The sequence below is a fragment of the Manihot esculenta genome, chromosome 9, assembly GCF_001659605.2.
Source record: "Manihot esculenta cultivar AM560-2 chromosome 9, M.esculenta_v8, whole genome shotgun sequence".
Classification (NCBI taxonomy): domain Eukaryota; kingdom Viridiplantae; phylum Streptophyta; class Magnoliopsida; order Malpighiales; family Euphorbiaceae; genus Manihot; species Manihot esculenta.
Genome location: NC_035169.2, coordinates 9,382,852 through 9,406,907, shown reverse-complemented (window position 1 = coordinate 9,406,907; position 24,056 = coordinate 9,382,852). Strand labels below are relative to the sequence as shown.

General features: G+C 34.5%; 2 protein-coding genes across 3 annotated transcripts; one reads left to right on the top strand and one right to left on the bottom strand.

The window, feature by feature from the left end:
- Window positions 1-234: 234 nt before the first annotated feature.
- Window positions 235-2,705, top strand: LOC110622776 (growth-regulating factor 3). 2 transcript variants are annotated; one of them, XM_021767407.2, is made up of 4 exons: window positions 235-634; window positions 834-1,019; window positions 1,364-1,703; window positions 2,098-2,705. In XM_021767407.2, exons 1-4 carry the CDS (start codon window positions 421-423, stop codon window positions 2,534-2,536), a joined length of 1,179 nt encoding a protein of 392 aa, XP_021623099.2. In that variant the 5' UTR covers window positions 235-420; the 3' UTR covers window positions 2,537-2,705. The 2 variants fall into 2 exon arrangements, with proteins under 2 accessions (XP_021623099.2, XP_021623098.2); XM_021767406.2 differs by having other exon boundaries at window positions 238-634; window positions 1,352-1,703.
- Window positions 2,706-2,899: 194 nt separating this feature from the next.
- Window positions 2,900-22,096, bottom strand: LOC110622777 (1,4-alpha-glucan-branching enzyme 2-2, chloroplastic/amyloplastic-like). The gene is made up of 22 exons (XM_043959584.1): window positions 21,819-22,096; window positions 20,671-20,825; window positions 17,520-17,722; window positions 16,358-16,456; window positions 15,558-15,600; window positions 15,119-15,178; window positions 14,320-14,400; window positions 12,994-13,110; window positions 12,413-12,496; window positions 12,032-12,153; window positions 11,796-11,915; window positions 10,922-11,051; window positions 10,703-10,813; window positions 10,270-10,398; window positions 10,055-10,158; window positions 9,779-9,923; window positions 8,279-8,426; window positions 8,035-8,135; window positions 5,532-5,609; window positions 4,195-4,350; window positions 3,487-3,561; window positions 2,900-3,377 (listed from the first exon to the last, which is right to left on the bottom strand). The coding sequence occupies exons 1-22, from the start codon at window positions 21,949-21,951 to the stop codon at window positions 3,258-3,260; spliced, it is 2,514 nt and encodes an 837-aa protein (XP_043815519.1). The 5' UTR covers window positions 21,952-22,096; the 3' UTR covers window positions 2,900-3,257.
- Between the last annotated feature and the right edge of the window lie 1,960 nt (window positions 22,097-24,056).

Sequence of the window (24,056 nt, the reverse complement as noted above, 5' to 3'; positions counted from 1 at the left end):
AATAAAAGGAGGATTCTGTTTATAAACTCTTCTGTTTCTTACTTTAAAAAAAAAACCCTAATTCCTAACTCTTCTTTTCTCACTTCTCTCAATTGCTATTCCCAAAGCAAAAGAGAGAGGTTTAAATATTTTATTACATTTTGGGAGTATCTTTTTTTTCTCTCAACTGTCTTGTCTGACTGTCTTTTTCTCAAGTGCTCCAAGGCTTCTCCACTGGCCATAAACAAACTTTGCAGCCTTTCTTGTCAGAGTTATCTCTCTTCTCTTGCGCTTTACTATCTGCCAAAGTTATAAAAGAACCTACACAACTCTCTGCAAAAGCCTTTCCAACTTTCTCTTCACATACTCAAACCCCAAACAACCCCTTATTAAAATCAAACCAAATCCAAAACTAAACTGATTTGATTTCTCTCTATCTTCATGGACTTCCATCTGAAGCAATGGAGAACTCAGCTGCATGAGTCAGAAGAACAACCTTCTGCAAAAATGCCAAAACTCCTCATGGATCCCCATCAACCACATTCACAAAACCCATCTGCTCCTCTCCCTTTGTTTTTATCTGAATCCAACAGTAAAATCAGTAATCTGTCAGCACTTTCAGATTCAACCTCAGCTGCCACCCCCAGATTTCCCAGTAAGCTTTCTTTTACTTTTCTTGCACCCTTTCTCTTGTTTCTTGCTTCCTGCTTCCCTCCTCTAGAAAAGTTTCCTTCCTGCTATATAAATTTTCTTGCTCGGTTTATTCCTCAGTTTGATCCTTTAAACCTACTTTTTCTCTTTTATTTTTCAAGTTTTCTTTCTTTCTATTATTTTTTTTTTCTCTGATATGTTAGGGATGGAAGGGAGTTACTTCAGCTTGGCTCAGTGGCAGGAGCTAGAGCTGCAAGCACTGATCTACCGATACATGTTAGCCGGCGCCGCCGTTCCTCCGGAACTCCTCCAACCAATCAAGAAAAGCCTTCTTCACTCTCCACCGTATTTCATCCATCACCCACTTCAACATTATTATCAGCCAGCTTGTAAGTTTTTGCTGAAACCTCACTTTTATTACGTGGTCTTTAGTTCTTGATTCCCCTGACGCTTATTGCTGTTGTTTTTCTTTCTTGTAAAAAGATTAAAAAAGATTGTTTTCTTAGATATTCGTTCCTTGCCATCTCATGTTTTTCTTGGTAAACAAACTAAACATGACCTCGTTTAAATGCGTTTTCTTGATTTTCTCTTTCTGTACTAACAAATCTTGCTGTTTTTTCTCTTTACACTATAAAATGCATTCGTCTTAACTATTGGATCTCAAAGATTTTTTTTTTTTTTTCCAAAAAATGTGGACTTGGGTATCAATATTTTTTATCAGTGTTCCAAACAGGGTACTGGGGAAGAGCAGCCATGGATCCAGAGCCAGGTCGGTGCCGGAGAACCGATGGTAAAAAATGGCGGTGCTCGAGGGACGTGGTAGCCGGCCAGAAGTATTGCGAGCGCCACGTTCACCGTGGCCGCAACCGTTCAAGAAAGCCTGTGGAAATCCCCACACCCACATCATCCACCACCACTACCACTTCCGTTGGTATCGGCGGGGGAGTTGCAGGTGGTACTTTCAACAGCACCACATCCACTGTTGCAACGACGCTAGCAGCGGTCACTAACGGGGCAAGTTTATCTTTTTCTGGGCAATCGCCTTCGACAGATCTCCTTCACCTCAATAATGGGTAATTTTTTTATCCCCGTTGCTTTGCCGGCTTACCAGAAAAATTAAAGCGAGTTTACTGAAATCTTGTAGCTAAATATTGTAGCAGAGAAGCTGATTTAGGTATTTTGATAAAAAAGTTTCTCTCAACTTGGGGACATGATGGAATCTCACTGTGTTAGAATTGTTTGAAATGTGCTTTGGTAGGACCCTTATGGAGGTCTGGTCATAATGTCTCATATCAGGGGGAAGAGCTCTAGATTCTGAACAAAGTGACCCTGACCACAACTTTTGAAGATATTGTTTTTGCTTATGCATTTATTAGTATTATTATTATTTGCTTTTTGAAGCTTTTCTTTGTTTTGTTCTTTGCTTGATATTTTTGCTCTTGCCCATGTTCTTTTGTTCCCTTGCAGTTCCTCGGATTCCAAACCTGAAATGAAGGGCCTTTTTGGACCCCAAAATGACGTCGCTAACAGAAACGATGGTCACATTCTGAGGCATTTTTTCGATGACTGGCCAAGGTCGCTTCAAGAACCAGACAATGCAGGAAGCAATGCTAGTCCAGTGAACTCAGCAACCTGCCTCACCATCTCAATGCCTGGAAACCCTCCTTCAGATGTGTCGTTGAAATTGTCCACAGGCAATGGAGAGGAACAAACAGGCCCCAGAGGTAATGAAAGAGAGCATCCTCAAGTGAATTGGACTGGTGCATGGGGGACAACCCAGGTGGCTTCCATGGGAGGGCCTCTTGCTGAAGCACTGAGATCCTCTACCTCCAATTCATCTCCAACTAGTGTTCTACATCAGTTACCTCCTGGCTCTGCTTCTGAAACTAGCTATCTTAGCACTTGATTCTTCTGTTCTGTATATACCTTAATAATGGGTTTTCCATGCTTGTTGGCTGCCAGACATCCCAATTTAATTTTATTCCACTATGTAATATTTGCACGGCTGGCTAGTGCCGTGGCGGCTACCGTTGATTGTTCTGTTTGCAAAATTTTACATGGATCTATTTTGTTCCCAGATTTTGTGGGCTCTTTGTTCTTACCAGCAACTTGGGGTCACAGCCCGATCCAATTTGCTCACGCAGCCGTGGACGATTAAACAGCTGTTAAGGGTGTAATGCTCTTTCAAGTTGTCAATAATCATTTTGACAATTATTAGTCAATACCTGCGCAACTTATTAGGATGCAACAACACTTTACAAGACACTTATAAAACTTAAAATCCTCGTTGGCATATATACAAAATTGTCATAGTTAGCATCCACAGCGATCATGATAATTTAAGATTGCAAAGTACCACATAACATACTACCGAACGCAGGCAACTTGAAGATTTATGGTTTAGGAGGTCTGAGCTCCCTATGATGATGGAAGCTAGCATGTAACCCTGCGTTTCCTATTGGTCTTTGATTATGTTTATCATGACAACAAAATACCAAGAACCAGGATGGAAATCTGCAAGGACCGTGACATCAAATTATAGGCTCAATATATTTCGTTCAACGCAGATGCACATAGGAAGATCAATAATGGCATTCCTGCTTCAGAACCTGTTGCTAAGATATATCTTAACCGGCGACAGGTTCCACTTCATTCTCCACTTCATCCTCCACTAAAGCATAGACCACTGCTGTTCTACATGGTGTGTACACCATGAAGGATCGAGGCCGGTTATCGTACCACCCTTCCTGCTCAAGTAGACATGCAAGTTTAAAACCCACCATGTTTTTGTAGGGAAAAGCGATAGTTGAAAAAAAAAATAAAAAAAAAGAGAGAAACTTCAGCAACTTTTCTTACAAAGCTGAAGTGCTCTGCATCATGACTAAGCCTGCCAAAGCCTCCAAACAAAGGATCATCTGAATCCAAGACTATCTGGATGCGGGAAAGAACAAGATTGAATCATACAATTTGGAAATTAATAATTAGCACTTTATTCAATTTTCAGGACGTGTATTATGACATATTGATGAAGACTGAGATATGCATAAACAGGATCCTGACGAGCAAATCACCACAAATGAGTTCATCAGTATCAAAATTTAACCAAATTCAAACTGGAAATATAATACAATAATCATATTGAAAACCTTTCTAGTTATATTTTATTGGCTTAATAGCAATACATTTTTCTCTCTCCTCACTCTTTTGCTTTTAATGCATATACGGGTCAATATATGAAAAAAGAAATGTAATTTTCTCGCTCTTCCAATGTCTCAGTCTCTTTAAGCATGAAAATATATCATCAAAGTCTTGCATTGAATTTAATTTCAGTGATGTTACTTTACAAAGTCAAAATTTCACTATTCCTAAGATTGAAATTTGGTAACATTAATGGGATCCAAAAGCAACTTTACTGACTGAATGAAATGTAATCCCCACAATTAAAACAAGTGATTTTTGTTGATATGTAACCCAAATTAAGTATACTGATATTCTTTGCTAAGCGACCTCTGCATATCCTTTATCACTAGCCTTTTCAAATCTAGAAGAGAAAAGAGACATTACCTTGTACTTTCCTGGCTTTAAGCAGCCAACTCGGTAATCCGAATAGCTGCTAGTCCAATGAAAATTGAATACAAAAACGAGGTTTCCCCTCTCGAAGACAATGATCCGATCCCTTTCATCCTTCCGTGATATGTATTGGTGCTCAGAAGTCATGAACTGCATCAAGAGTCACCTTAATGGATTATATTCTTTTCATTTTCAATTTCCATAGGAAACATGCACATAAACATAGAAAATTGGTAGAACACACTTAAAATTGATATATCATCTTAGATGCATATGAAGGAACAAGAAATTTCCATAGGAAACATGCACATAAACATAGAAAATTGGTAGAACACACTTAAAATGTGATATATCATCTTAGATGCATATGAAGGAACAAGAAACATATGGTTAGCTAAAAAAACCATCCCTGCAGAATTTCTTTTTTTTTTTTTTTTTGGGGGGGGGGGTGGTGGTTGTGTGGATGTTTGGAGTAAGAGCTCCAAACAAAATGCCCACAATAAAGCAATTTAGAAGGAAAAAACAAAAGTAATTCTGCAGATATAAAACTATCCATTCCCAAAACAACATAAAAAAGACACTCAGAAACTGTGTAATGAAGCACATGATCAAAGCTATAATATTCCTCCTCTATAGCAGAAATGAACAATCAAGCAAGAGAAGATAACAGCTTTAGCATGATTGAAGCTTTGATAATTTTGAAGTTCTCGATAGCACCAAAATTCATGATACCTAACAATGTGATCAATAGAAATCAGTCACCATCATGCTTACGAAGGTGCCAAGGATGATTAGAAAAGAACATATAAATGAAAGAATCTTAGGATGCATTGAAACATAAATATATACAAATTACTCTGCTCATTAAATTTCAGCAATAGTAAATGCTAGTGTATATTTGCTTAATGTTACTGATGTACTAGTTGAAATTTTCATGGAAGGACCAAAATAGGGGAAAGAAAACAAAACACAATATTTGGTTATAAGTCGCTGATGTATTGCATGATCTACAATTATGGGATTCCTTTGAAATGATTTAAAATCTCTTACTGTTCAAATTAGAGATTCTGTCCTTCTGAAATCATGACTCTTCTAATACCTCAAGTTAATTAAAGACTATGTATACATGGTATTCCATTTGTATAACTAAAGGAGAGAGAGAGAGAGATTACGACAGCTTGGCACAGACAGTATCTACCTTCTCCATCTATAGTAACACTTAATTGAAAGACACTATTACTATTTATAACTCTTTTAGCAGTACTAAAAAGAAATACTTGTATAAAAATGGATAATCTGAATGCCAAATAAATACTATGATTGGAACTTACACCATAGGCTTCTTCAAGATGCTGAATTGCTTGATCAAACTCTTGCATTCCATGATATCTCAGACGCTTTGAATTGCCCTGGGGGCAAACAACCATTTGAAATCAGATGCCTCGAATATATTTACAACAAATGGTGGAATAGCCTATTTTCACAATGCATAAAGGTAACTATTGACAATTTAAACAGTGTTGGAAGACAAAAGTTAACTATTGCTTTTGCAATAAGGTAAGCACTTGCACAGGACATGACAGGACATACTTCCTAATTATGAGCAGTGACTTTCACAACAAAGTCTCTATCCTCCAATCTGAAAGATTTTGTTGAAATAATTGTCTCTTCAACTCGATAGAAACATCACAGATATGAATCCAGACCATCTTACACAATCAAAATCTTATAGTTAGGTCAAATTGGTTAGCCTCCATTAGCAATGAAAGTGAACTTCAGCAACATGAAGATATTTTTATAGTTAACTGTGCTGCATGCTTATGAAACCCATGGAACTGAAAAATTACGGTGAATAAATATTAAGGCAATTTATCTTTATTAATGAGCTATTCCTGCAATGCATGGAAGCTGGTGCCAAAATGATTCTAGTTAAAAAGCAAATGTAGCTGCAAGGTCCTAAAAATACATTAACAATCCTATTATGGAAGAGTAAATCTATATACAGATGAATTATGACTTATTTTTCTGCATGATGATCTATACAAAAATAAAATTAATTATAATATAGTGAGAGACAGAATGATGTGCAACTACATTGAATCCAACTTCAAATTGCAAGGAATGTTACACTGGGAATGTATGCTCAGTTTAAAGAATCCATGATCATGTTCTATTTATGAGCATGCAATTGGCTAGTTTGGCTCTAAGAAGGACCAGCCGATAAACAGAAATCTAAAACTACAAGAAATTATCCGAGCCAAAGTACATAAAAAACTGAATCAAACCGAAAATTTTTGGTTTGGTTCAGTTCATTAGTTTTGCTGCTGCTTCTCAACAACACAGCAATATGAGTAGAAGTAATGAAATTTCAGAAAGTATATGGCCCAATACTTTGGCAGCTATCTGTATTGGACACCGAATCCAAGTAAAATAGTAGGCAAGCCAATCAGGAAGAAAGAAATCTTGCACTTGCACAGGAGATATTATGCTTAAGGCTATCATGCTATGTAAACAAATTGGGAAAGAAAAGAGACATGGAAGATAGCCTTCAAGAACCGAAAAAAAAAATCTACAAATAAATTCCAATGCACAACTACCTAAGTCCCAGCTTCAGGCAAAGGAGCTATAAACAGTCACCAAGGCCAACTAGGAAAAGGAAAGTTGAAATGAACTCCCCATGAGCATAAAAATAAAGCACTTTAAACAAAACAAAATGAAACAAAGCAGAGTCATGATTAGAGACTTGCATGATTTTAAAATCCATGCCTATAATTTTTTGTTGGTCATTAATCATTATTCTATTACATAGTATTATTATCAGTGTGTCCTAGGTAAACTGCTATGATTTGTTTATGTTCCTAAGTTGAATTTCTGTATTCAGCACAAGTAGTTTGCCTCCAGTATTAGAATAAACTCCAGTCCCAATTTTGATATCTTCCTATGTCTACGAATAAAAAATTGCTGTATCAATTAACATCAGTTGTTAAGACCAATATTAGGTGATTTGTGTAGACTCTCGTGGCTGAACCAAATAAATCTTCTTGTGTTATTTTCTTCTCTTTTATTATTTTAAATTTAACATTGTATCAAAGCTTTCAATTTTTTGAGATTTTTGTTTGGGCACTGTACATCGACAATGTTTATGGGTACTGTTCGTCGTTACTGTTCATGGACACTATTCATTGGTATTGTTTATGGGCATTGTTCGATTTATGTGATTTGTTCAATCCTAAGAGTTGTTTTATGGTGAATCATTTTCTTTATCTTTGGAGAGGAATTTTGTGTTGATTTATCCTTGCCAATATTGCCCTTGGAGAGGAAAGTCCAATTCTAAGAATTATTTTATATTTTGGTACTTTGCGGGAGTGCCTTTATGCGAGTATTTTTTAATATGCTCGTGAGTTGCTGGTTGTAAGCTATTATGAAGAAATTTTTGGCTTCTACATAGAATCTCATCAAGGGGGAGTGAATCTTATCAAGGAGAGAGTGGTAGAATTGATGAGCTTCCATTCCATGTTATAATTAAGGGGCAGTATTATGGAAAGTTGAATTTATTTAATATAGGATTTGGATTTCTACATGTCTTGCATCTTCCATTATAAGTAAAGAAACCTTTGTATTAGTGAGTTAATATATTCAATAAATATGTAGTCCTTTGAGGTTTTGTGTTTGTGGATGTAGACTTTCATAGCCAAACCATGTAAGCCTTCTTGTTTTATTTTCTTCTCTCTTTTATTATTCTAAATTTAAGAGTTTGCAATGAAATCATGAAGATATTGCCCAAATGACAGTAAAGAAAAGTGAAAACGAGTTACAAATTGGATAGAAACTTACTAGATCAAACCTACGCCGGCATTTATCATAACTGTAATTGTTCCCAGGAACAAATTTACCACTGGGAAGATGTAGATCACCTCTTGGAAAATCAATCCACTCTAATTAAGGGAAAATTGCAGAAACAAAAGTACCCACATAGTTAAGAGCTATAGATGGTACATAAGCTCATAGAATAATGGTAATCCAAAGGAAGACACCAAGAAGTACCAAAAAATTAACTTAACTGAGTTAACCATCTTACCGGGGTGTCCAAATTCATTTCCCATAAAATTCAAATATCCTTCTCCGCCTAATCCCATGGTAATAAGCCTGATCATTTTGTGCAATGCTACTCCACGATCTATGAGAGGAGTAGATGGTCTGTCAAGAGCCATGAAGTCATACATATCCTGAGAAAAGAAATTCGAGTATAAGAAGAAAAGAACATAAACCATAAAGTTGTACTAATATTAAATTTTCTTAAGCTAGAATCAGAAGGCTATTTATCCACCAGAAAGTTTCATGGTTGAAAAATCAGTTACTAATCCTGGCATGAACTCAGAACCACAAAAGTACCCAACAAAAACTTGTGAAGTTATTTCATTCAAAATTCACATTGATTCCAAAAGTAAATGCAGGTTTATTTCAGATCCATTTCTCTATGAATTGCAAATTTGTTTCATAAGTTGGGACACGCAGGAAAAGATGAAAAAATGACAGGAAAGCCAACAAAAATTTAGTCTAGAGAACAACAAATCCCTTTACTCTATCATTTTCTTAATATATGTTTGCAAATGGCAAGTAAAATAACTTTTATATAAATATACAAGCACTGGTGGCTCCTAGTAAATTCTACACAATAAAATATTGTAAGAGCATGAAATAAGTAGGTACCATGTAATCCCGGCACCGGGCTGGTTCCAGGTTGGAACTGGCAGTTCCAATCATCGCTGGAAGCCCCTAAACCAGACTACATAGGTCCAGTCCCAGTTCAGCACTGGGTTTGAAGCAATCATGGCCAATTTTTTTTTTCAATTTTCTTAGGAAAAAAAAAGCAGGTTGAACCTTAGACTCCAGTCAGGTTTGAGGGTTGGGGAGGCAAAATTGATCTCTGACCCCTGGGGCTCTGGTTTCGGTCTGGGCACTTGAACTGTTGAATGGTTCCAGGCCCAACCGCAATTATTTAGCAACTAACAAGCCCAGTTGATAAAATTACTCTTTTACCATGCCCTCTTTTTTAAAGTCATGCTTTACCCGATGCATATCAACATTGTTTCATAAGAGGGCATCTATCTAAAAAGATGTTCATAAAGAATTGATTAATTGCTTATGTTCTAAAAGTAAAGAGCAAAATTTCCCATCTTGTATGCACATAATGGAGTTTCCAATGCTTGTGTAAACTATAACTTTGGTTTATCATAGAGTTAGAGAAGCAAGGGACACCAAATTGATTCTGGTATAGTAGTTTCCAAGATCAGTCCCTTTAAAAGATCATACAGGTAATTTATCCCTCTAGTTTTATTGTGCTGAAAAAAAAATTCTCCATCAAGTTAAGATGACCTCAAGAAGGTTGACCAGTCAAGATTAAACAGCAGAATTAATTCACTTATGCTTTTCAAAGAATTGCTGTATCAAGGTGTCACAAAATATGTGATGTCTATCCAAGCCCATCCTTAGAACCATAAAGCTTGGACATTCTAACTTTGGATTGTGTGCAGGGTAGAGTGATGTGCACAAATCAATAGGAGAAAAATTCTCTGACCTTGTCCATCAGCCAAAATGCAATAGTTTTGTCACCAACAAGGGCCTGGTCATGACTTTCAGCATAAGAAACACACTTTTCCAACCACCGCCTGTTGGTCAGCATATGTACAATGTCACCCATTTTCCAATCTTCATCTCTCTTCCTACATCCAGTATCAGTACAAAGAAAAATATAGGATAGATTTGACCTTACAACTCAAAACTAACATCAACTCAGAGATGATAGATTCCAGCTAGTAAAAATGAAGTGGTAAAGGTTTTTAAAGAAGCATACTGAATAATCTCAACCCATTTATCAGCAACAGCCATGTGGAGACGATAATCAAAGCCAACACCACCATCTTCAACCGGAATGCAAACTGTTGGCATTCCACTAACCTGTAAAGAGTGAAATTATCATTTTAAACAGAAAAGTCAGGAAAGAGCATGAGAAGATTATTAGATCTAAGAGTCTAGGTGATGGTTTCTGCAATGATGGAATTAACATACATCTTCACCAATGGTGACAGCCTCTGGGAAGAGACCATGAATCATATCATTCAACAGCATCAAATAAACCACAGCATCTACATCAGTTGCATATCCAAAGTATTCATTGTAGTTGCCGGTAAAATCTACCTACATCAAGCATGCAAAATTGTGAGTGTAGGAGGGAACATTTACCATCAACAAAGAAGTTTTAAGAAAAAGATAAGTTGCATTATTAATTTCCCCAGATAGGCTAAATGCCAAAATGAGAACATGAAACTCATCATTACCAGTCAGAATGATGTTTGGTTAACTTAAAGTAGGAATCAAGTTAGTCCATCCAATCGAGTAAATTAGGCATATTGATGCCTTGATAAAAAGCTATTGAACAATTAACCAAATCATTGTGCTTCAGAATGAAAAACAATAAATTTCCTAGCCACTTAAATGGTACCTGCAATCCATGATGGGTGTACATCATTGAAGTCACCCCATCAAATCTGAACCCATCAAACTTGTACTCATCCAACCACCACCTTGCATTTGAAAGAAGAAACCTTAGAACCTGAATCAATCAGCAAGAATTAGTCTTGACCAATGACAGGATAAAGGGAAAGCACACTGGAAAACTCAGTACAGTAAACTATTTCACAAATTTCAAAAAATTATATACCTCCCAGCTCCCATAGTTGAAAAGGCGAGAGTCCCACATCCAATGATGACCCCGTGGTCCAGAGTGAAAGTAGTGACCATCCGTACCATCAAACATATTCAGCCCATCCAACGTATTAGTTGATGCATGGCTAGATATTTGTTTGATAAATTTCATTGAACAAGACAAAAATATTAGTGGACCAAATGAATAAGAGGTAAAATTTGACCGAGATTTGTGGCAAATGATTCCACTAGTATCCTAGGTAACAGAAAATATGAGAGAATCGCATCATCACATTAATGATCACAAAGATGCTAAAACAAGTTCACTAAACAAATATGCAAGAGAGGACATTTGCAACCAATCTAAGAAAGAGAATTCTGTCCATACATCAGATGAAGTTGAAATCATATTAATATTAACATGCTTCTGTCAGATGCAGTAACAATGTGAGTCAGCTGAATATTTGAACAACAAACCTGAGACGCTTAGCAAAACCTAAGCTCAGGTTGCTACTTTTTACAAGTTGTCAATCCTAATAAATGTTGAGATAGTTCTTAATGTAATTTCAACTAAATCTGACTAAGCATACTAACTTCTAGATCACTCCACAACATGTCTGTTTCCTACAATCTTTTTCAACAGCTTAGTAATATACAAAAGAATAAAATTATAATAGGTGCAAAATTGAATATTTCAACATAACGGGATCGAGCTCAATGTCAATGGCAGCAAACAAAGCAAATTTTAAAAAAAATAGAATGAATAAGCCAGAAAACCATTTAATTTCTTAATTCAGCCAAATAGCCCCCTAACCCCAACGCTAAAAAGAGCTTAGCAATTATTACAAATATTGACATTTGACAGTATCTAACGTTTGTAGCAATAGTACCTATGAACAATATCCATGAGAACAAGAAGACCTAACTCGTGAGCTTTATCTATTAGAGACTTTAAATCATCAGGAGTTCCAAATCGGCTGCTAGCTGCATAAAAGTTTGTGACGTGATACCTGCATTGGACCAAAGGGAACTTGCAAGTTTATGAGGAGACAAGGAAGAGGCACTCCAACACAAGCACCAACTGTTGATAAACAATAAACATGGAGCTAATGCCAAAGAACCAAACCCAAAACTAGCATAATATGAATGCTCTTGAATAGCCATGAGCTGAACAGCATTGTAGCCAAGCTTTTTGATGCGAGGAAGCACATCATCTCTAAAGTTGGCATATGTGTTAATTACTGGCTCCTGCAATTCAAAGTTGACATGTTTTATATACAAAGCATGCCAATCCTTCAGGTTCAATGGAAACCAGAACCATAATAAGGTTGTAAATCGACAAACTAAATTGTGCCTAACAAGGACTCAACTCTAATAATATCCTAGAGTTCTTCAAGATAAATGTGTATATATATGTGTGTGTGAGCGTGTTACCTATATATATTACCATGTTTTTGAAAATAATTAACAAATAATTTTACATGAGACAATGGGGAAAAAATCACACCGTACTACTCATTCCAACGTGCGACTCATAAATCCGAAGTGATTTTGGTCTCTTTGGCTGAGGATTTTTGAACACATACTTCTCCTGCGAAAAAACAAGTAACACCATCAATGCCAATGAATTTTTTTTTTTTAAAGTACAAGAAAATTTCAACTGATTTTGCAATTGCAAGCATTTTATAGAATCAAATGCATCTCTCCACAAAAGCCAAAAGTCCTACATAGGTACAAGTAAGGCTATATTGAGTATTGTGGCCAGTCAAATACATTTGTTCATTATGATGACGCTTTGTAAACCTAACAAACCATTCTCTTTTGCAGCATATAAAATGCCCAACTCCCAACCATGGGTATTATTTTCTGACTTCTTTCCAAGGACAATGGAAAACTGGTGGGGCCAACAACAGGTGACATATTTTTTAAGCATTCACAAAACCTGGTTTTAGTAATATTACTACCAATTTTTAACATTTTCTGCTACTTTTTATTGACTTAAATTCCATATTATTATCAGCAGTTCAGTAACTTCTCTTACTGTTAAGGAAAAAAAAACTAAGAAAGAAGAAAAAGGGACAAACATACCTCCTCGGGAGGATCATAGTATATGCCATTATATGGGAGTTCACCTGGTGCTTGAACTGAGAACTTGATCCAAGCAGGAATAGAATCTTTGTTGCCAGATGGAGTATCCATGCGTATCTACATACACATGGTTGAGTTAGGGCTCGCGACTTAGAGTCTTAGGTTAACGACATTTTAGATTTTCAAATTTCAAAGACCAGCAATTCTGACATGGCATAGTTTTAAAGACCTTAAATAAGATTTACCATCTTACTAAACCATAATTAATCCAAACAACTATAACTGGAAGCCCATTCAGATATTAGTCTTCTGTCTTCTTAGAAAGCATGGAAGGTAAATGGCAGAAGCTAAAGTGCTAAACCTCACGCATCCACATATACAGACACCTCATGAAAGTATTTTTCGTAAAGGAAAAAGAAGCATAAATAAAATGGTAATGTGCCATATTTTGAGTAACTTGAAGTACTTGTCTGGGGAGGTGGACAAGGCTTTTAAGAATCAAATAGATTTAATTTCAGTTGCTGAGGAATATAGGGGCTACTAAAGAAGTCTCTCTTGTACAATCCAGAAATAAAAAAGAGCTTCACTTGTTCCATCTTCTAGAAATTTCATCATCTATAATGAGAAAAAGATAAAACCTTCAAATTCAGAATGTGCTTAACCACTGTGCCCAAGGCTTGGATAATTAATTAGTAATTATGCTCAAATTACAGGAAGAAGTTCTATGGCACAGAAAGCTTAAAGATAATTTTGTCACAGAGCAAAGAAGCCATCGTGTTAGTTTCAAGCTTGCTGAACTCTCACGGTCTCACCCCCTTTTCATTTTTACAAAAAAAATATCAGATTGTCATGTCCTTTTGGCAACTAAACACAGAACAAAGCAGCCACCATGTTATTTTCACACGTGCTGAGCTTTCAGTCCTTCTCATTTTTACAAGAAAAGAACAGATCATCTTCAGTTGCCAGATTTACATTTGTCTACTGTCCAATAAGAAACAAAATATCCTTTTGCAAATACAGATTACAATCATTTTCCTTATTATTTTATATAGTTCAGATAAAATGACAAAACTACATGCTATCTGCTTCTGTTTGTACAGAAGTTGCTTCATTTGATGTGATATTCACTAGCTAGTATAAAAAAGCCACCCCTTCAGCAAAACAACTAGAAATGCAAAAAATTCCTAGAAGCTTTTATTTAGACTTTTCATGTGAATAAATATCTAGAAATGAAATTAAAAGGAAACAAACACATTTTGTGTACTTGATGAAAAAAAGAAAGGACAGAAGGATATGATTCCGAATTTCATTCTCTAGAAAGATTACCTTTACTCGAGAACCATGGGGAATTGGTGGTGAACCATCTGCATTATTCGGCAAAAAGATCTCCCAGACGCCACACTCATTCTGCACAGGAAGGTGAGTCGATTAGCACCATAAGAAATCTAATACAGAAGGAATAATCCAATACTGCAAGCAAATAGTAAACCTTTGCAGATATCGACTTTCTCCAGAGTTCCTGCCTACTTCCCCCCCCCCCCTCCCAAAAAAAAAGTAACACAAAGAACCACCCCACTACCTCAAACAAAGTTATAACTGCCCCTTTCCCATGCTCAATGCCAATAAAGATGATCCAAGAACAACCCCAATGCAACTACATATGAGGATTCCAGTTTTTAAGGAGATGAGAACTCTAAATGTTCAATTTTTCATAGTCTTTGGATACTATTCCAAACTCTAAATAAGCAAAATTGTCAACTTTCAGCCAAGCAAACAGTATCAATTGTTTTGACAAAGAAAAAAAAGTACCAATTGCATAATGTAATATAAGAACATGGAGAATTCTTTCAGATGAGTATCCTCATTCAACCAATGAATGGCCAGAATATATATCTACGATCATAAATGTAATAATCATGGTGTTTAATAGATGTTTTGGAAATGGCGAGATGTTGGACTGAATTGAACCTTAAATATCATACTACACCAGTGGCAATAATACCACTACCACGAATATCTTTTAAAAAGGAATTATATAAATATATATTCATGATATCAGATCAATTGAAGAGAAAAGTTCATGGCTGGATTGAACAATCAACAAACCGATGCAAAAATAGCATACCTGAGTCATGACATCTGCATTAGGATTCCAGTTATTGAAATCTCCAATCAATGCAGCCCACTGAAAACAACATAAATATATTAATATACTTGACAAGAAATGAAAACAAAAGCCGCTTTTTGAACAGTCAATTAGTTCTCAGTATCAGCCAAAAAGAACATTATCCTAGTGGTTCAATTGACAGACCACAAAGAAGCAGCCCCTTGTATAAATGAATGGATATTTATACAAGCAGAGAGCTGATGCATCACCAGAAAATTATGCCCACAAACTTGTTTTGTAATACAAGTACTACAACCAAGCAGTGGATATTTCAAGATGAAACCACAACTGATTGTCACCATATTTGAGAGTATATAACACAAATATCATGTTTAGTAGAGCACATATGCCAAATGGATATTCAAAACACATAATAAAGAAATGGGACAGAACTAACCGTAGCTCCTGGTGCCCACTCTCTATAAGTTATTCCTGTTTCACTGAAATCCAGTAGAAATTATAATATGCAAAAATGAAGAATTATTTCAAGAAACTAAGATTGATTGATAAGGGAAAAAAATTTCGCTCCAGAACTGCAAAATTATTTCTTACTTATTGTTAGTTTAAAAAGGCATGCATCTGAAGATGAGAGAAGCCAAAAGCATAAATAAGTGCACAAAGAAGTCAACAGAAGTATTCAAATTCATAGGCCAATATCATAGCTTTCAATTTGCCACCTCAGTTACAAAAGTAAATTATTTGAAACAATCTATAGGTGAAGTTACAAGGTCCACACTAACTTATCTGATCCCAACTTCTTATTGCCATTTCTAAGCACAAGGATAAGTCTCTTCCAAAAGCCTAGAAATAAAACATAAAAAGTCAACCTGTCTCAAAAGAACTTCCTAACTATTATAATACATAAATAACAAACTGCAATGGACAAAAACCAACTGACTCAAGAACCATGGTACCATCTAGATAATGATGCTAATGTTGCAAATACTTTATCTGAAGATAATAATAGTGCGAGTATATTCCACAATTTATTGTAATACCTCCTCCACATTTCACATCAAAGATTGTCCATTATTTTTCAGTTAGAGTTCACTGTGATGAAAACTAGGATATGAGCAAAGAAAAGATTCATTAAACAAAAGATGCAGAGATGTCCATGTAAAGAAGCCACAATCATAATGCAACAGAAGATAGGAAAGCAACATGATCAACATGCATGGATCAAAACAGCGATAGTACCTGCGTGAGAAACCAAACTTTTCATAGCCACGAGAAAATGCATCCAGACTACCTTCATACTTGTCAATTTCTTCTCGGAGTCTTTTGTACTGTGAATACCTATAATTGGACAAAAGATCAAAGAAAATACAATAGATTTAAGTATTTGAAAAATAATAGATTAAATTAGCCTGAGTCCAAAAATAGTCAACATCAAAGATGCTTTCCCTTTTTTCCTCCCATTTAGGGCTACATCTTCAGAAGATAGAGCCAATATATCCTAGAGTTTAAAGATGTTTTTCCCTTTTTCACTGCTTCATATCATCCTAGGTCTACTCTGTCAACTTTTCTTTTCTGCAACTTTAATATGCTCAACTTTTCATAATGCTAAAGTCTCTAAACTGCTGGGGTTGAAAAAAAAATACACACACACAGCAAGAAGCAGGAATACTAAATGAAAAGACAAAAATTAACACAAGAGTTATTCTAATAACAGGATAGCAGAGAAGTATTGCAGCATTAAAATCCCAATCCCATAAAGAATTCTAATGCTTCTGCATAATGAAAACAATATCTCAAGTCTCAACCTTAAAAATTATACAGTGCTACCAGAAAATCCACTTAATCACAAGAATAAAACGACAAGTGGAATTGGAAATTATATTTCAGCTCTCTTTCAAGGAAAAAGAGTTAATTTCCTTGGGTTTCCAAGTGGGCATTTTGGTGATTTTGATCAATGATTATACCTTTAATTAAAATACTTGGTATAAATTGTTTTTAGAGAACAAAATGGAATGGAGTTGAAGGCTTGAAAGGAGTTGAAGGCTTTCTTTTGTGATTGATATGTTAACATCTGTTTACTCATTTATGCTACTTCAAGATGGAGAAAAATTAATAACTTTGATCATAATGCAAGCAAATGCAACAAGTAAAAAGGATAAAAGATATGAGCACACAGCATGCCATAGACGTACAATTACAATTTTGCATGTGCTAACAAATGGAGAGAGTATAACTCTAGGATAGTGATAAAATACTCAAAATATTAACATAATTGATAAAATTAAACCACAAAGTTTTTTGGTATTGCTCCCTAAATAATCATTATATATCATATATTATAAATTAGGAGAAAAGGACACGAAAAGGATCAATAAAACACTTAGTAGGAGCATCATCTCACCGGTAATCTAGGTGTTGACGAAAGCCTGTCAAGCTTGGATCTATGTCATATATTCTTTGCCCTCTGCCGGGTGGAGGAATGGACCTTGGTTTAGATCCAATTTTTCTGATGCTAACTGTCTCCCGCATTGGAACAGATTCTTTATTTACTTCATCTTCAACAATCTTATCATCCATAATGAGACTCTCAACATCAGTAAGCACCTAACACAAGCATCATAAAAGCATGTTTAATTAATAAGTTGTCAGAAATTTGATGCCGTGGAAAATGATCTTGTCATGATCATTTACTTGAAAAGGCATCAAGAGATAAAGGACATGCAAAATATAAAAAAAAATGACTACTCTTAGAAAAACATGCTAATTAGCAGTAAAAGTACATAAGAGCTTTGATTGCACATGACTTTAAGTCTTCATAAGTCCAGCATAATTCTGTCAGAAGAACTCTTCTATCATCCAAGAAGCATTCACTTTGGCCTATGATTATGATCATTCCAATAGGGGCTATGCAGCACATTTCCAAAATTTCAGCTGTTCAAAATAAGATCATTTTTCCACATGGTTCTTACTAAGTCCAACTGCTTTAGACACAATCTTTCAGCTCTTTTATGGCAATGTCTGAGTTTGCCATGAACGAAAGTTTTTTGTGGAAAGACATTTTGGACATTTAAATATCACAAGATTCAATCAAACAAAAATTATTATACTGCTAGGGATAATTGGGGGAAAATAAGTGGAGGAAATAAGATGTAGAGAAGTTAATTTAACCTTGTTCTGAAAGCAAAAGTAAATTGGGGTAAATAAAATGTGAATGATGAAATTACAATGATACCCTCTACATATTTGTAAGACAAATTTAAGAGGTAGGACAAATAATATGAAGAGGAAATATGCCATGACACCTATGACCAAGATACTATTTAGTACCCTATTTTCCCTCTCATTTTTTGCCCTTATCTTAAACAAAAGATTCCTTGCATTCCCCCTCACTGTCTTTCCTAACTTTTTCCACCTTTCAAGTTGCAGAATTAAGGCAGAAGATCTGCATAATATCTAGGTGCCGCATTGGACGATGTATGCTGCTTCAAGTTGGAGAAAAATTAATAAATTCATTTATAACACAAGCAAATGCAACAAGCAAAAGGATCAGAATTATGAACACACTGCATGCCATAGAAATACATGTGTCAACAAATTGGGAGTGTATAAATATAGGATAGTGTCAAAATACTCAAACTATTAACACAATTGATAAAATTAAACCACAAAGCTTTTTGATATTGCTCCTTAAAGAATCATTAGATAGCACATATTATATACGAGGAGAAAAGGACATGGAAAAGGATCAATAAAGAACTTAGTAGAAGCCTCCTCCTACTCAATCAATTTTACTCTTAGAGAACACAATTTTACCCCAACCCAAACCCTAGCTATTTAAGCCATTTTTTGCCCTCCCTCCTCCTCCTCCTTCAATCCATCTCACCTAACCACCAAGCCCCTTGCCGCACCCTTCTTCTTGTTGAGGCATGGTATCGACCCCATTGCACAATTAAGGAAAATGAGGGGATTTCCAGTTCTATAAATTGGAGTAAACTTCCATAGAAGGCAATAAAGCCTATACCTTAGCACAACTTGACATTTCTTGATAGAATGTGATTCTACAAGTTCTGGATTAGGCTGGGGCTGAGCGCTCATTGGTTTAACCAAACAACCAAACCAAACTGATTTAGTTTTTCAGTTGGGTTCTAAGTAAATCAGATCAGTTTCAATTATTAAAAGAAAAAAAATCAGTTTTTCTGTTCAACATTAAGGTCAGAAAACCGAAACTAACGAACCAATTCACTCTTGTACTACACCATTTTACCCCAACCAAAATCCTATCTAGTTAAACTTTATTTTGCCCTCGCCCTCGCCCTCATCCTCATCACCTGACCCTTTGCATCTCCTCTTCATCTTCTTCCTCTTCTCCTTCATCTTCTTCTTCCTTGTTAATCCATCTATTTTTGACCCCCAACCCCTCTTCTTCTTGCTCTTCAATCCATCTCACCTGACCATCTAGCCCCTTGCTGCACCTTCTTCTACCTTGTTTATCACAACATCTCATCTCAAACCATTCCCTTGTTGCACAATCACACTAGCATGCCCCTTTTGCAATTGCATCTCTCTCATGCTCTATGTGATGTTGCCATCTCCAATTGCGGCCTCATTGATGTTGTCATCCTTATTTGTGTCCTTGGTGAGGTTGTGACATAGAACCAAGTCCGAGACCATTAGAGTTAAAGGCTACAAACACATGCAAGAGTTGGTCACTCCTACATTGGCTCCCAAAATCGGCCTCAAGGTCTCAATACTCAATTCTTATCTCCGGAACTGAGTTCTCTATTTATCTACGGGTTCCCATTTCTTGAAGGTTTATATTTGGTTTTGTATTGGTTAGTTTTAACCCATTTGAGATTTTAAATATGGCAATTTGGTTTTGGATTGGTTCGTTTTAACCCATTTTAGATTTTAAATATAGCAATTTGCAATTGCTTGTAATCCGTCATCTATGAGATCATTGATTGTTGATTTGTAGCTTGATGCTGTATTGTGTTCTTTACTCCTATTTGATCCATAGTTTTTTTTATTATTATTTTTATTTGGATGTGATTCAATGATATAATTGAGAGTCTAGCATTGTAATGTCATCTTCTTGGTGTTGAGAACCAATGAACCGAACCAAAATTAGTTGGTTTGGTAAGATTTGGTTTTCCTTATAAATTGATTCGCTTAAGTCTCATGATTTTATTACTTGCCTTTTCGTTATTTTGATTCACACTCCTAGTTTGAGCCATATATTATACCAAAACTGGAAACAAGAATGGTCCTTTCAAAACCTCATTCCACACCCTTCAAGTCCAAACCACTTTAAACTGAAGCCCGGATTCATAATACTAGCCAGGGGCCTTCAATGAACATGAAAAAACCATGTCAACAAACTCTCCCCTATTTTTCCTCTTCTCCCACAGTTGAATCTGCCTTTCTTCCCATAATTGCATTTATCTATAAAGTTCTCCTCCTATTGCCACCCATGAATCTCAAACTCTAAACTTAAATATCATTTAAACAAAAAATGTATCATATACATCTAGACATGCACACAATATACAAACCTGGGATTCTTCTGAAACTGTGCCAGGGGCTTCCAATTGATCTGTTGAAGAAGAATAGCATTCAATCCGACCATCAGGAAGGACTCTTTTAGACGCAGTGACCATTACATTTGAGGAGTCAGATTCATGAGATGACTTTCCAGAGAAGACCCTCCCTACAAACAAGAAACATATTATTTTTACATTTATATATATCTTCTTTTATACCTATCAGCTTCTTTATATATATAACAGGCATAAGAAGAGGATTGACCATTAGAAAATTCTAAAGATACTTAGATATAACAGTTAATAATATATACTAATTTTTGTTTGTAGTAGTAGGAAGATATAAACATACACACCAACTAGGAATTGAAACAAACCAACTTATCAATGAGCTACGACTGAAAATAAAATTCAGAATATTCCAATGGATATCTTGTCAAGGAGATCCCCGTAACCATTCAAATACTGACGTATCTCATATAAAGTCATATATATTTGTTCCAGAAAATGGCAGAGATGGGACTGAAAAAAACAATTCACAGCACCCAAACCCCGTAGATGGAATATATCAAACTCCAGTTTCCCCAGATATATGCTAATAACTTAAAGGCAAGACAGCAGATCTCTGCAGCAAAATATTCATAGATTCTTCCAAAGGTATAAGGCTGCAAATTCCAGTAGTATAAAAGCTCCATGAGAGAGCATTACTATAAGAACTCTCAAGCTTAGTACCAAAGAAATACAAAATGCTCCCCCTTACAAGAGAAAAATTCAAATAAAATGCTAAAGATCAGCAATCCAACTGCAATGCCTTTAAACAAATAGTTTTTACGCAATTAAATCACCAAATCACCGAACATTCAACTGAGCAGACAGCAGGCACGGCAGACATGAATAAAACGAACAAATATTATCAATTGAAAAACACTACTGTAACTTCAAAAATTGCAACTGCATTACTATGCTAAAATCACAGCTGAAATAAAATAAAAACTGATCCATTTCTTTGATCAGAACTGATATACTACTGCTACATCCAAAAATAGTAATGACAATAACCAATCAAAAAGATCCAAACGCGATTAAACAAATGCGGAATCGAAATCAATCAAACAAAATTCCACAGATGAAAACAAAATACAGAAAGAGAAGAATAGTACTAGAAAACGCCGCCTTCTTGAAGTTGAAGGAAAGGCAAGAGGAGGTCCTTCGATCACCATGGAAGCCGGTAGATTGAGATTTGCAGAGTGGAGCACAAGGAAAACGTATTCCTGATATGGTGTAGTGTCCCATTTCGCTGAGAAGTTAGAGAGAGTGTGAGAACTGACGCAACTAATTGCATGTTCAACTTTTTTTAAAGGGAAGAGAGATCGAAAGCGGTCGCGAGAAACGCGCGAGGCAGGGAATTGGAGAAAGATTTTCTAGCAAAGAAAGTGGCGCTTGCAGCCAACAGAATAGAAGAGGGAAGTGCTACGTGTGAGCTGCAGAGTTGCATGGGGGATCGGTTTTGTGGGTCCCATCAGAATCATTCTCCACCGTCAATCGCCTCTAGATTTTTTTTCTGTTATTCCTTTTCTTAATTATGATATATTTTGATTTGATGGAATTATAGAAATATTTTTTTATATATATAGAAATATAGTGGACAGCCCCACATGCCTATCCATGTCAGGAAAAACAATGTACTATATGCTAAAATTAATTAATTAATTTCTATATTTTAAAAATTGTATATTAAATAGTTTTAAAAACACAATTAAAAGGTATTTTTGCTGACCTATTATTGGTCTGTATAATAAAAATGAAAAAAATTAATAGTAATAAAGAAATTGACTTTTTAGTTAAAGTTTTAAAATATATGAGCGATTTAATGAATTTTTAAAATACATAAATTAATTAATTAATTTTACTATATTATAAAGATTAAATAATATTATATATATATATATATATAAAATAAAGTATTTGTTTTTTTAAACATTAATTTAGACCTAATATTTAGTACAAATTTTAATTTTAAATAAAATATTAAATAAAAGTACTTTAAATTACTGAATATTTATTAAGTTTAAATTATTATTTTTAATTTAATCTTTTAAAATATTAAAGTATTTTAATATATTTTTTAAAATTAAATTATCAATTAATAATTTTTTCTAGCAATAATTAATGGGCCCACTATATTTTTAACGTTTTGGGTTTGGTGTTGCCTTACCTTATTGGAGGACAAAATTTGAAAAGATTGCCGACCTTTTTCATTTTTTTTATGTATCCTGAAGTGGCCCACACAATTGAATCAATTAAAACTTTCAATTTAGGTGAGTATACCCCACCTTTCTTCCACATCTTTCCCTCTCTTCTCTTTCTCTCATCTTCTTTTCCCCTTTCCTTCTCTTCTCTTTTCAGTTATTTTTTACAGTTTTTTTCCTTTTTCTTTCTGTTCTCTTCAATTTTATCCTCCCTTTAAGTTTTCGAATTTAAGTATTTAATAAATTATAATTTTAGCTTAGGTATGAATAGGTAAAAAACAAAGTGATTCTATCTCAAAAAAAAAAAAAGAACAAAGCGATTATTGAGGCTACATTTTTGTATGCAATTTTCAATTGCAGTTTTCCAATTGAAGAAAGAAAATAAATTTGATTAATTCAGCTTAAGAATTAATTTAGGTTTAAACTAGCGCAAAAAATAAAAGAGAATTAATTATTTTTTATTTATGAAAAATAATTTATATTTTAAAAAATATTTTTAATGAAATAATTTATTTTTCATTACTTAATTTTTTTTAATTTAAAAATAAAATTTATTAAGTAATTTATATATATAAATTTTAATAAGGATAAATTATTTTTTTAAATAAATTAATTGTTTTATTTGATTAGAAAAATATTTTTTATTAACTAAATTTTTTGAATGTTTTAAATACTAAAAATATAAAAAATATTTTCTTGAAAAATATTTTTCATGATAAACAAAAACTTAAGAAATTAATTTTTTTTAATTTTAGAGCAAAATTAAGAAATAAAAAATGTAACAATCACGAAATTTAGACTAAATTAATTTTTAATTAAAACCTTTTAACTAATTTAGAAAATAATTAAATTTAGTGAATTAAATATCCAATAAAATTCAGGGGTAAAATAAAATAAAATAATAGGATTACTTTTATTTGTAAAGATGGAGGTTATTTATAGTGAAAAATAGCCGTCGTAAATGATTATAAAAATTTTGAGATAATATAATAAAATTATAACGGTTAAATGTAATATTAGATTTAAATATCAAACTTACAATAGTAAAAAAATCTCATAAATAAAATTTTTAACAATTATACAATTTTAACGACTATAAAATTTTTTAACGATAAAATTTTTAATAATCATAAAATCTTTTCAAATCTA

Coding starts and splice junctions, on each gene's coding strand:
- LOC110622777 (XM_043959584.1), bottom strand. CDS start 21,951: ATGGGACACTACACCATATCAGGAATACGTTTTCCTTGTGCTCCACTC. Junction 11,916..12,031: donor TCATATTATGCTAGTTTTGG/GTTTGGTTCTTT, acceptor GGTCCAATGCAG/GTATCACGTCACAAACTTTT. Junction 4,351..5,531: donor ATCTTGAAGAAGCCTATGGT/GTAAGTTCCAAT, acceptor CTCTTGATGCAG/TTCATGACTTCTGAGCACCA.
- LOC110622776 (XM_021767406.2), top strand. CDS start 421: ATGGACTTCCATCTGAAGCAATGGAGAACTCAGCTGCATGAGTCAGAA. Junction 1,020..1,351: donor ACATTATTATCAGCCAGCTT/GTAAGTTTTTGC, acceptor ATTTTTTATCAG/TGTTCCAAACAGGGTACTGG. Junction 1,704..2,097: donor CTCCTTCACCTCAATAATGG/GTAATTTTTTTA, acceptor GTTCCCTTGCAG/TTCCTCGGATTCCAAACCTG.